The sequence below is a fragment of the Apium graveolens genome, chromosome 11, assembly GCF_009905375.1.
Source record: "Apium graveolens cultivar Ventura chromosome 11, ASM990537v1, whole genome shotgun sequence".
NCBI lineage: Eukaryota > Viridiplantae > Streptophyta > Magnoliopsida > Apiales > Apiaceae > Apium > Apium graveolens.
Window position 1 is genome coordinate 148396981 of NC_133657.1, and position 12346 is coordinate 148409326.

Below are 12346 nucleotides of genomic sequence, written 5' to 3' on the forward strand. Positions count from 1 at the left end.
CAAGATAATCGCTAATTGATATGGAATATAATTCTGCTTCCTAATATATATCAATCAGATATCTTTCCTTCCAAGTATTCCATTCTTTACGGAATTCCTTCTTCATGCATATCTCTTCTTATGTTTATCTTGATCTTCTTAACTTTAATCAGCTACTGTCCTTATCTGATCGTCCTTCAGCACCTAAGTTCTGATATCTATCTCCTGATGCTTATCTCCTGATAACATAAGTACTGATATCCCTTAAGTTCTGACGTCCAGTATAAGTACTGATCAGTTAAGTACTGATTTGTTCTGTTCAAATAAGATCTGAAATCTAAACATAAAACATATTAGCCATGACATTATCAAATATATCTAACAGCCATAATCTATTATCACTTGCTGCAAAGATCTACAATCTATTTTTAGGATCTATTCCCACAAATTAAATGATTAGCACCGTTATATCAAAATAAGTTTTTTTTATCAGGCGGAATAAGAAATTATAACATCTTTAAGCTTGAGCCTGAACAGAGTGATTTGCACATTTTTGTTTCGTTCATTAACCGTCAACTATAAGTTTGCTTTCCATACAATTCCCCCACCCTCGGATAATGTTTAGTTACATTAGTTAATTTATTATATATCTTGATTATTATTATTACTTTTTATAGTTGCATATACCATTGAATTCCAGAAAAGGGGCTTACCTCACGCGCACATAATCGTGTGGCTGGAAGAATCTGACAAGTGTCACTCTACCGATGAAATTGACCAAATAATATGCGCAGAAATTCCTGATAAGAACAAGGATCCGATTGGGTATGATGCTGTTTCAAAGTACATGATCCATGGACCATGTAACAGGAATAGCCCATGTATGAAGGATGGCAAATGTAAATGTTTTTATCCGAAAGAATTCCAGACCGAAACCACTATAGACTCCAACGGTTATCCAGTTTATAGATGGAAGGATGATAAGCATACTATACAGATAAAAGACATTGAAGTTGATAACAGGTACTTCCTTATTGTTATTATAATCAACTAACTGCCTTTGTTAATCAACTGATTTTTAATGTATTATTGATATTTTTAGGTTTGTAGTTCCGTACAATAGAGGGTTGCTTGTGAAATATCAGGGACATATCAACATAGAATGGTGTAACCAGGGTCGCTTGATTAAGTATATGTTCAAGTATGTAAATAAAGGTCCAGACAGAGCAACCATAGCAGTTGAGCGGGCTGATGATGCTTTAGCTAATGAGAATAGATGTAAAAATATTAATGAAGTTGAAGATGATGTAGCATGCCGCTATCTTTCTTCTATAGAAGCATGTTGGAGAATCTTTGAATTTTCAATTCACTACCACAAGCCTGTTGTTGCAAAATTAGCCTTTCATTTAGAAAATGAACAACCAGTTTATTTTCGAGAGAATGAACCGTTGCCATCAGTTTTAGACAGAATAGACCCAAATGCAACCATGTTCGTGCAATGGTTTCTAACAAATAAGGAAGATGCAGTCGCAAGAGATCTAACATTTGTAGAGTTTCCTGAAAAGTTCTTATGGGATGAAACACAGAAGATTTGGAAACGTCGCAAGAATAAGATTTCTGTTATTGATCGTATGGTTTATGTTCATCCCACAGCATGTTAGTAGACTTATTATATTATTTATAAATTAATAATTTATATTATCATGTATATAATTGTTTTACGAAAGAATATATTTTTCATAAATGTATATATGCATATAGAAAGATCCTAGACATGTGACTTAAGTTAAAAATATTTTATCAAATTATAAATGTTATATGAAAATCATTTTTGCACAAAGGTTTAAAATAATAAAAAGAATTGCCTAATTTGCCCTAAAAATGATTTATGGAGTTTTATTAAGATCTACAATATAAGAAGCGTTACTAGCATTTATGTAAATTTTAGAATAGGGCACACAATTTTTATTAGAATTTTAAGTATCTATAAATTTAAATTTTGTTAAGATAATAACAATGCATACTACACTAGAAAAGGAATAGATATACATAATTCTGTGATAAATTAACATTCAAGAAGTACCTGAGAAAACCTGAACTATAACTTCAGATAATTTGCCTTTCTTTTATTTTTTATAGTTTCCTCATAAATTTATACCAAGTTTATAGATAAGGTGCAAGATTACTATTAACTAGCAGTCATATTGTTATACACCCAACTAAGTTTGATGGATATATTCAGGTCTGTCATTGAGACTTAAATTTGTAGCTATCATTTTAAGATTTTTTTGTTTGACCTTTTTAGGTAACAAAATGTTTCCCGCAACCAGGCTTCCTAATTTTATTATTAGAGAGCTTACAATATTTTATTAAATTATAAATTTAAATACTAATTGCTACTAAAAACTTTAGCATCTACCACAAACTTTACCATGTGAATACCAATAAGAAATCAGTTTTGTACAACTTCATTAGCATCTCCCAGTAAATTTTACCATGTGGGTATATAGTCATATAGTGTGGTTTAGGACATACTAATTTTGTTTTCATTTTTATCTATCTCTCTTCTACTTTAATCTGTTACATGTGTAGTTTCTTTTCTATTCAATGTGATGATATCTGAATGAACTTATTACTATCAAAAGATCAAACATAAAGGTTATTGTTGATTTATACTGGTACACGTAATTTGACAACTGCTTACCCGATTGCAGGTGAAAGATTCTATCTGAGAATATTGTTGAACTTTGTGCGGGGTGCAATGTATTTTGAAGATGTTCGCACAGTAAATGGTATTGTCTACAACACCTATAAAGAAGCTTGCTTTTATCATGGTCTATTAGAATGTGATGACGAATGGCATGCTGCGATTACAGATGCTTCTATCCATCAGACCGGTGCTCAATTGCATGAGTTATTTGTTACGCTATTATTGTTTTGTGATATTTCAGATGGCAGGGCTTTATGGGATAGACATTGGAAGATTTTTTCTGATGATATAGAGCATAAACAACGAAGAGATTTTCCAAGTGCGGATTTTGTAATGAGTGACCAACAATTAGAGAGTCTTACATTATACGACGTGGACTTAAAATTGTGAAAAAGAGGCAAAATAATATGTGATTTTCCGACTCTGCCAAAGCTAAATGACGATTTGCGAAGACAAAGTAACAACACCCCTTTATATGAAGAAAATATGTATGATAGGCATGCATTGGCTATTGAAGGAAAAAATTACCATGCTATGTTAAATGACAAACAAGCAGATATTTTTGAGACAGTTGTGAGCAATGTTAGGTGTAAAACCGGGGGTTTATTTTTCTTTTATGGATATAGAGGTACAGGAAAGACTTTCCTATGGAAAACTATAATAAGTAATCTTAGGTCAGAAGGAAAAATAGTGCTTGCAGTTGCATCTTCTGGCATTGCATCACTATTATTTGAAGGTGGTCGAACTGCACATTCCAGATTTAAGATACCAATTGATGTGAATGAGAATAGCACATGTGATATAAAACAACAATCATTTTTGGCCGAACTCATTGTGCAATATGATTTGATAATTTGGGACGAGGCTCCAATGAACCATAAATTTGTCTTTGAAGCTGTTGATCGGTCAATTCGTAATCTAATGCATCATAAAGATAAGAACAACCTAAACAAACCATTGAGAGGAAAAACAGTTTTATTGGGGGGTGATTTCAGGCAAATACTTCCTGTTTTGCCAAAAAAAGGACACGAAGATATTGTGATGGCATCTGTAAATAAATCATATTTATGGGATGATTGTATAGTTTTTAAATTGGAGAAAAATATGTGCATAGAATCTGGTGTCCCGGCAGTTACAATTTTCGGACAAAAAAAACCATATGCTGATTGGGTAGTTGGTGTTGGCGATGGAAATGTTCCATCAGTTGCATCTGTTGAAGGGAGTGAACCTTGCTGGGCAGAAATTCCTCCTGAGCTTCACCTTGATCCAGAAGATGACGGGAAAAGGGTAATTATTGATACTGTGTATGCTGAATTATGTGATAGCCCTAAAAACTCAGATTACTATAGGGATCGTGCCATCTTGACTCCCCTAAACGAAGATGTTGACCTTATTAATAAAGAGGTCATCAAGAGATTCAAAGGTTAGTACATACTAAAACCTTTATTAATGTTTCATACAAACATACGATATATCACTATGTAACTGTTTTTATACCTCAGTTCTAAAACTTAATTTAATATCAAATGGTCAAATGATACCTACATGTACTAAATAATTAATCTTATAAAAACCACCTAATCATAAGATCAGGTGGTTAAATGTTGGTGGTGTCAATACAATCCAATATCCTACAACCTGTTCTACAACACTCCCCGTTCTTCCACAACAGCAGGAGCTATGACATCCTTGGTCCCTGTTTTCGCATGATAGACACGTGATTTCAGTTCCTTTTAAAATCGTAAAACCCTTTAAATCAAATACCCCCATTGTACATACTTCAACTATTTTAACTACAAAGATTAATTAAATAACAACTTCTATAAATAAAGCCTTCAACTTACTAATATCATGATCATATTACAAACAAATTGGAAAGAAATAAAAATTTAATATTGTAAACTTTCAAATTAAGAGTCTGCATAATGGTATATACATAGAAATTATATATCATAACATGTAAATATCTTTTTAATATTACAAAACAGTAACGATTCCAATTGCTTTTTAATGGCCAACCAATATATCTTTCTATAGCTCAGTTCTAAGACTTCATTTAATTTCAATTTGTCAAAAGATTTTTAGGAGTAATACACAATCTGATGATCCAGATCTACTCAACCCTCCCCTGCTTTATGCTTTATTATCATCTGGCATTGTTACAAGTTTATGCAAGTGCTTAATTAGATAACACGATAATGTTTCATGCACTATATTAATAATGCATAAGTAGTTTTGCAAATAGAAAGAGGCCTCTGTGTGTGTGCACACACGCACTAATATTGTTCAATGTTCAAATGTTTATAGGGGAAGCTAAAGTATATCGAAGTGTGGATTCAATTTGTAAGAGCACTGTCAACTATGAATTGATGGAAAACATGTACAGAATATTTGAATTCTTTTAAAATTGGAGGTATACCAAATCATGAATTGGAACTTAAAATTGGAGCTCCGATCGTTCTTTTAAGAAATCTGGCTCCAAATAAGGGATTGTGTAATGGTACACGATTGATTGTGACTCAGTTATGTGCTCGAGTTATAGAGGGAGTTATAATAAGTGGCAATCATATTGGTGAAAAAACTTTTATTCCTAGAATTTGTATGAGGCCAATAGATACAACACTTCCTTTTGTATTTAGAAGAGTGCAGTTCCCCGTATCCTTGTGCTATGCAATGACAATAAATAAAAGTCAAGGGCAGACCCTCAAGTTTGTCGGATTATATCTGCCAGACCCTGTTTTTAGCCATGGACCGTTTTATGTAGGGATATCGAGAGTGATTACACCATTAGGGTTGCATATAGTATGTGAAGAGAAAAACCACCCATTAGTTGGCATGACCAAAAATGTTGTTTATCACGAGGTTTTTACTAACTTGTGATTACGGTAATGAAACATTACTATCATGTACCATGATTTTTATGATAAATTGTGATTCAGAGGATAAAGTATTACTACCCAGCACTTTTCTTATCATGTGTATTTCCTATATTGCATATGACTTTTGCTACAACTAGAGTTTCAATTTTCATAATCACAATGATACATGTTTGTTTATATCTGACATTAGTGTTCGTAAGTTGGTATTTTATTGCCTTATAATGGATTGTTTAGACTTAGCTAGCATGCTTAATATTAATTGTAAACCTGGTATATCTGTTAAAGTTATTGTGTAAAAGTTTATTAGAAATGCTGATTGAATTATAATTATTAAAATACCTGGAAAATCCGCGTTTCTTTGCCCCAGGAATGTTTAAGGAAGATAGATCTGAAGATGGATATCACCTTGCTGCTTGGTAATTAATAACTTTCTCTTTGAATATCCTAGGTCTCAGAAGAGCTCTCAGCAAATCTATCTCGCAATCTTATGCAAGATGCAGTCTATCAGCAACAGCTTTAATGAGAGTAAGCACCTTTAACAATGTGTTGATTAAACTAACATCCTATTTTTGTGTAATTAACAACTTCCTCTTTGTCTTGCTATTATAAATATTGGGAGATAAATTCCTAAGACCTCTCCATAGTAATATAATTAGCCACTACCCACTATCTTTATAATATCTGAAAATAATAAAACTCAAACATAAAATATTAAGGATATCAAAATATAGATTATTCCAAACAGCTCAGCCGTTTATAAATATAAGTTTGTTAGTATTGGCTATGCATTTTGAGATTTTTCTAAAATTTTAATTCGAGTGCACTGTTATAGAAATCACATACCTTGCTATCGTCTGAAATAATACTGTCAATCTGATTTAATGTTTCTGGTATTTCTGAACATCAATACCCTTGTCATTGGTCTATATTTATGATTGTATTCCGCTTGATAGCAATGGCTTGTGCTCTCATCACGTAAGACAACAAAATTTGTTATTTTCCCCCTATTTAATTCACTGGTAATAAAAAAATTAAATACACATTATATGCTTGTAGGGGAGGGCAATTTCAAACACTGTTTTGAATAATTAAGGACTTGGCGGATCTAACTGGGGGTAAGGCTTGACTTAACGGTGAATTGTAACTCAAGTACTAAAATCCGGTGACCAGAAAATCAAACAAGAAAAATAGAGTATTGTTATATTTTTATTTATTGTTAACGGGCAGCTTATCGCCTCTCATTACAGAGCTAGATGTCAGGCAGGTTATTCCCCTGCAAACAAGTGGTGTTGGTGTACTCAATCGATATTACGTTCGACTATTGGAATTTAATATCAAGTAACAAATTGTTATATGATTTTTTAGCCGCAATAAACAAATTTAAGAACTATGTTGGCATCTCTGAATTGCATTGCATGCTTCATGACTCCTCTCTTTATCTGCCAAATTTGTGCACTTAAGGATTATGGTCAACATCAATAAGTTTCCCATGGGTTGCCCAAGTAAGGCGCCTATACATTTGATCAACCTTTGTGCAGTTTCATCAAATTATGGTGTTCAAATATATAATCAAACATAATTTCAGTTTTGTAGGTTGACTTGAAAGTTTTCACAGTCTGTGAAGATATTTTCGGACTTGACTAAAGCAGTGGCGCTATTCCTTGACTCTGAGGTTTTTGTGTCAGAAGGTTTATCTCTATTCTTTTTACTGCGTTCATCTCCTTCACTTTTAAGACCATCTATCAAATCTTACTTTTTTTGTACTCCTGCTTCTTCTTCATCACAGTGCTTGACAAACCTATCACCTATGTGGCTGGAATAAATATCTTCACTTCATTTGACCTCCACAGATATTTTATTTGAACTTATTGATCTAACAGATTTTCCCATTGTTAAACCTTTCACGGTGGTTTGAGGTATGCCTATACAACTGTGGCATGCCATAAACCCGTACTAACAACCAAGGAATTCCTGACTGCTAAAAGCTTCTACACCTGCGAAAATAGCAGACTAAGCCAATCTAAGTTCATAGAGTGAAAAAGTGTATCTTATCAATAGTTACCGAATTATTAATAACTACTCAAGTTCAGTACACTATATTTACATTGTAATGCTATATCCTTTTTGAATTCGGCATTGGCATTGTTTCCTTTATCTATTGCTAGGTATAAATAAGGTTATCGAATGGTATATTTCATATGTTTAAAAAGAACAATTAACGATTATCACCCTTATCTTCCACAAAATAATAATTTTAAACTTAAATTTCAATTAACCACTACTAGACAAAAATATAAAATGTTATATATTTAATAGGATTTCATTTGTTTGACAGATAACATGGATAATATCAAATTGGTAATATTCATTCCCATTATAATACAAACTATTACAGCTCGATTACATATTCAACCCAATACAAGTCTTGTGACTTCCAACAACTGTCAGGTGACCCATTAGTCGGCAAAAATATTATCTGTTAGATGTTAAATAGGATTGTATTTGCTTGACTGATAACATGGATAATATCAAATGGCTTACATTTCATTCCTATTATAATACAAATTATTAAAGATTAATTATATTATTCCAACCAAATACAACTCTATCAATTGTATTTTAACACGAATACGTAGAATTCACGGCTCTATATATACGGTTCCCTGCTGTTCATTAGAATAACAAAAAAAATCAATTCCTAGCAACTATAATGTCAACTATCACAGTAAAACTATTTTTCATGTTCGACTTTGAAGTAAAGATATAATAAAATATTAATTATCTTACTATCGTTCACATGCAGATATGGAGCCATATACACTGTTGAAAGATTTGAGTATCAGTGACGGAAAAAGCTTCATCAAGGTTAGGGTCTCGAGGGAGTGGGAAGGCAAAAGATCAGGGTCTCAACATGTCACAAGCAAGACCTATATTATCACAGATGAAGAGGTACATTTCTTTATTTACCAATATCTTTTTCAAAACTGCTGAGTTACTGAAAATTATGAATATATCAAATACACCAGGGAACTCAAGTCCAAGCAGGACCATTACAGTTTGGACTGATAGCGGAGTTCAATAAAAAGTTAAAACTTGGAAGTGTTTCCATGATTTCGGACTATAATGTAGAGCGTGCACCTGAAACCTATAGACCCGTGCCTGGAGAATACATAGTCAAGTTTCACCGCAAGACAATTGTTAGGACAATTGAAGATGTGTCTGATATACCAAAGCTCAAATTTGAGAATAGAACGTTTCAGGAAGCAAGAGCGGGACTAGGAGATGTTGTAAATCTCATGGGTAGTTACAAATATTCATATATACTAACCTTCTTTTTACTTCTTCAATCACATCTATGTTCAATCCATGCTAACATGTATACTATTTATTAGATGTTGTTGATAAGTTGACTGAGACCACACACATACAAACTTCATCCGGTGGAAGACAATTTATAGACTAGTACTTGCAGATCAAAGGTATTTTGAAAGCCATTTTCCATTTTTTCTATAATTGATCTTAGTAATTACAATCTGCATATAATTTTTAATTATAATTTTACTATTTATGCACAAGGAACGACACAATAATAATCACCCTGTGGGAGAATCAAGCATACAATTTTCTCAAATGTGAAACAGAATATAAAATGCCAAATGTGTTTGTTATTGTGACAAGTACCTCCACCAGAACTGTTAGAGGTACAATATTTAACGATATAAATTTTGTGTTTTTCATGATTGACATGGTCTTTAACACTATCTTTTGGGGTCCTTGCAGGAGAAATTGTATTATGGTCAAGTAGTTCAACACAATATTTCTTTAATATTGATCACTCTGCTATCGGGGAACTGCATGATAATCCTAACATGAAAGATAAAAATATACCGGTTATTGCACCATTTATCAAAAAAGCAGATCAAATAGTGGCACCGAATATTAGCTTTGTTACAATAGAGCAACTATTTGATGCAGAGTTACCAGATGGAGAAATTATAAGTCCAAACTCCTCTTAAATTCATTATTTAACTCTAATTAATTTTATAATAACTTAAATTCCATTTTCCATCATGCAAACCGTTCAACTTTATGTTGAAGCAAATGTGACTGCGATAGTTCCAGATTATGGATGGTATTATATTGCATGCAATAAGTGTATCTAAACCAATTCCTAAATACAAAGTATTACTGGCGGTTCAGGACTCAACTTCAGCTACTACCTTCGTATTATTTGATAGACTTGTCATGAAGTTAATTAATGTCTCGGCACAACATATCCTTGATAATGACCTGGTATTGATCTACTTTTTTGATGCAAATACTTTACATAAAATTATTTTGCTGCACTTTTTATTGATCATTTATTAATATTTCTGCAACAGAATGCAAGCCCAGATATGATCCCCCAAGTTCTGAATAATATACTAGTGTTATGGATTAAAAACTAAGGTATATAATTGTATTTATTACTAAGGAACGTGAGCTTCGAGGCTCGATTTGACTGCTCTTGTGTTTCGTGACTCAATCTGCCTTAACAAGATGCCTACGTACCTTGCTGATTGCCAAAGATCAAGTCAAAAAACGTAGTTCTGATCTGTGAGGTGAGGCCCCTTATATAAATGTGGGAGTCCTTGAATTGGACTTGGTATAAGAGACTTGGTGGTCAAGTCTCTGAATTAGGATGGACTTAGGAGTCCTAGGAAGTAGGAAGCTGATTTCTTATCCCATGAGGTTCCTTGGAGGCCAATCTACAAGGATTTATATCCCCACTAGGACTTATCTTAATAGCTGTTTTTCTCCCTTATTAATTAATTACGAAATTAATAAATAATCAGGGTTTTGGGCCTTCATTGTTCCATCAAGCCTGATCTGGTCCATCAGGCCTGATCAACATGTTAACCTTTCTGGTCTGAATATCATACATCTTCTTATTGGGCCTAGCAGCCCACACCTTGTATAATCAATGTAATATTTAATTACACAATCAGGATTTATTTATCCCTATCATTTGCCCCCAACTTTTGGGAAACAGAGACTAGGTTTCACAGAAGTTAAGTTCATTTGTTCCCTTACAGGGTATCGTTTTTGCGTAAAGTGTGGAGCGACCTACACATTTACAACGATTTACTTTTATTCCTTTTATTCAGGCATTATCTTAATTTTCAGGAATTTTTTCCTTAATTTTTCTAGATCTTTCCCTTAATTTTGGGATTTTTCCTTAATTTTTCTGGATTTTTCACTTAATTCTGGAATTTTTCCTTAATTTTCTGAATTTTCCTTTAATTTTCTGGATTTATTCATTATTTCTGAAAATATTAACATTTTTCAGAAAATATTTTAAGGAATTTCCATTATTTTCTGTAATTTTCTAGAAATTTTCCTTTTTTTCTTCCACCTTTTTCCTCTTTTCTTTTCCTTTCTTTTTCTTCTTTTTTTTATACAGATTTCGACCAGGAATCCCATTCGACCAGGATCCTGGTCGAATTATCCTTCCTTCAGCCCTAGTTGAACGCATTTCGAGAAGGATGGGTTCGAGCAAGAATCCTGGTCGAATTTCGGCCAGGATTTTTCCTATATTTATTTTTTGAATTTTCGAGCAGAAGGTTTTCGAGCAGGAAATTTCTGTTTCGGTCAGGATTTTCGGTCAGGATCTCCATTTTTGACCGAATTAACCCCCTTTTGGTTGCCCAGGTCGACAAAAATTCGGGCAGGGTCCATTCGACCAGGATTTTACCCTGCTTCCTGGTCGACAGGGTCAAGAAAAATATCTGAAACTATTCTGGCATTCTGGTCGAATGAAACAATCATTTCCCTTTTTGACAAAGAATTTTTGGTCAGGATTCTTTTCTTGACCGAAATAGCTCTCTTTTTCAGCCTTGGTCGAAGGAAATTCGACCTCAATTCATTCTACTAGGATCTTAATGCAAGTCCTGATCGAATTGGGTCAGGCTACTTATTTATAATTTTCGATCCATCAACTTTCTGGGTTGATGTCTTAACTTTGGGCCTCTCTTGAGCCCATCTTTTCAACTGGGCTTTGGCTCACGGGCCTATTTTAACCATATTCCAACATATTGGGCCTTAGCCATGGGCCTCTTTACCTGGGCTTTGTATTTGGGCCCTTAACTTTAATCATTTGGGCCCTTTTCTGGGCTTATGTCTTGGTTCTGGGCTCCTCTCAATGGGCTTTCTTCTTTTTTATTGAATCAGGCTGGGCTTTTTAAACACTTGGGCCCTTAACCGGGCTTGAGTTTTTCTAGAATTGGGCCCTTTTTCTGAGCCCAAATCCCAGGGTCCTCTAGGATTTTTCCAGATTCTTCCAGAATCTTTAAAAACTTAAGTTTTTCTTTTGATTTTTCCTGGAATTTCCTGGACAATTCCAGAACCTTCTTAATTTTGGGCCCAAATGGGCTTTTTAAGGCCCATTATCCCCCCCTCCTTGGCTATATAAAGGTGGGATGAGAGTGTGATTCCCTCACACCTCTCATTTCACTTCTCCACTTATTCTACAAACTTCTCCTCATCCTTTCTCAAGCTTTCTAACCTTCTCCTCTCTCAACTTCCCTCAGTTTTCCAGCCTCTCTCCTTTCGAGGTTTCAGGCTTTTTCCAGCTTTACTAATGGCTGACAAAGAATTCCGAGAGGGCGGCCAAGATAGCCTCGGCTTCAAAACGAGGTAAGGATATCGAGATCCGTTCTTCATACATGTCTTTAATCGATATGATTAATACTAGGGGGGATGAATATCCCTCTACTGCTCATCTCGATTCTTTTAATTA

General features: G+C 33.8%; 3 protein-coding genes across 3 annotated transcripts in view; 2 read left to right on the plus strand and 1 right to left on the minus strand.

The window, feature by feature from the left end:
- The first annotated feature begins 3175 nt into the window (after positions 1 to 3175).
- LOC141695998 (uncharacterized) lies at positions 3176 to 5569 on the plus strand. The gene is made up of 2 exons (XM_074500196.1): positions 3176 to 4112; positions 5076 to 5569. The coding sequence occupies exons 1-2, from the start codon at positions 3176 to 3178 to the stop codon at positions 5567 to 5569; spliced, it is 1431 nt and encodes a 476-aa protein (XP_074356297.1).
- A 2787-nt stretch (positions 5570 to 8356) lies between these two features.
- On the plus strand, positions 8357 to 9263 carry LOC141697968 (replication factor A protein 1-like). The gene is made up of 4 exons (XM_074502551.1): positions 8357 to 8517; positions 8595 to 8868; positions 8961 to 9047; positions 9145 to 9263. The coding sequence occupies exons 1-3, from the start codon at positions 8374 to 8376 to the stop codon at positions 9029 to 9031; spliced, it is 489 nt and encodes a 162-aa protein (XP_074358652.1). The 5' UTR covers positions 8357 to 8373; the 3' UTR covers positions 9032 to 9047; positions 9145 to 9263.
- Positions 9264 to 9283: 20 nt separating this feature from the next.
- Positions 9284 to 12346, minus strand: part of LOC141697967 (uncharacterized) — a 30986-nt gene continuing 27923 nt past the window's right edge. The window contains exon 7 of the mRNA XM_074502550.1: positions 9284 to 9432. The gene's annotated coding sequence lies outside the window, so the exon portion shown is untranslated. The remainder of the gene's footprint in view (positions 9433 to 12346) is intronic.

Excerpts from the sequence above, each read along its gene's own strand:
- LOC141695998 (XM_074500196.1), top strand. The coding sequence starts at position 3,176 with ATGTATGATAGGCATGCATTGGCTATTGAAGGAAAAAATTACCATGCT. Across the intron at positions 4,113-5,075 it reads GGTCATCAAGAGATTCAAAG|AATATTTGAATTCTTTTAAA; the intron begins GTTAGTACATAC and ends AAACATGTACAG.
- LOC141697968 (XM_074502551.1), top strand. The coding sequence starts at position 8,374 with ATGGAGCCATATACACTGTTGAAAGATTTGAGTATCAGTGACGGAAAA. Across the intron at positions 8,518-8,594 it reads ATATTATCACAGATGAAGAG|GGAACTCAAGTCCAAGCAGG; the intron begins GTACATTTCTTT and ends CAAATACACCAG. Across the intron at positions 8,869-8,960 it reads AGATGTTGTAAATCTCATGG|ATGTTGTTGATAAGTTGACT; the intron begins GTAGTTACAAAT and ends ACTATTTATTAG.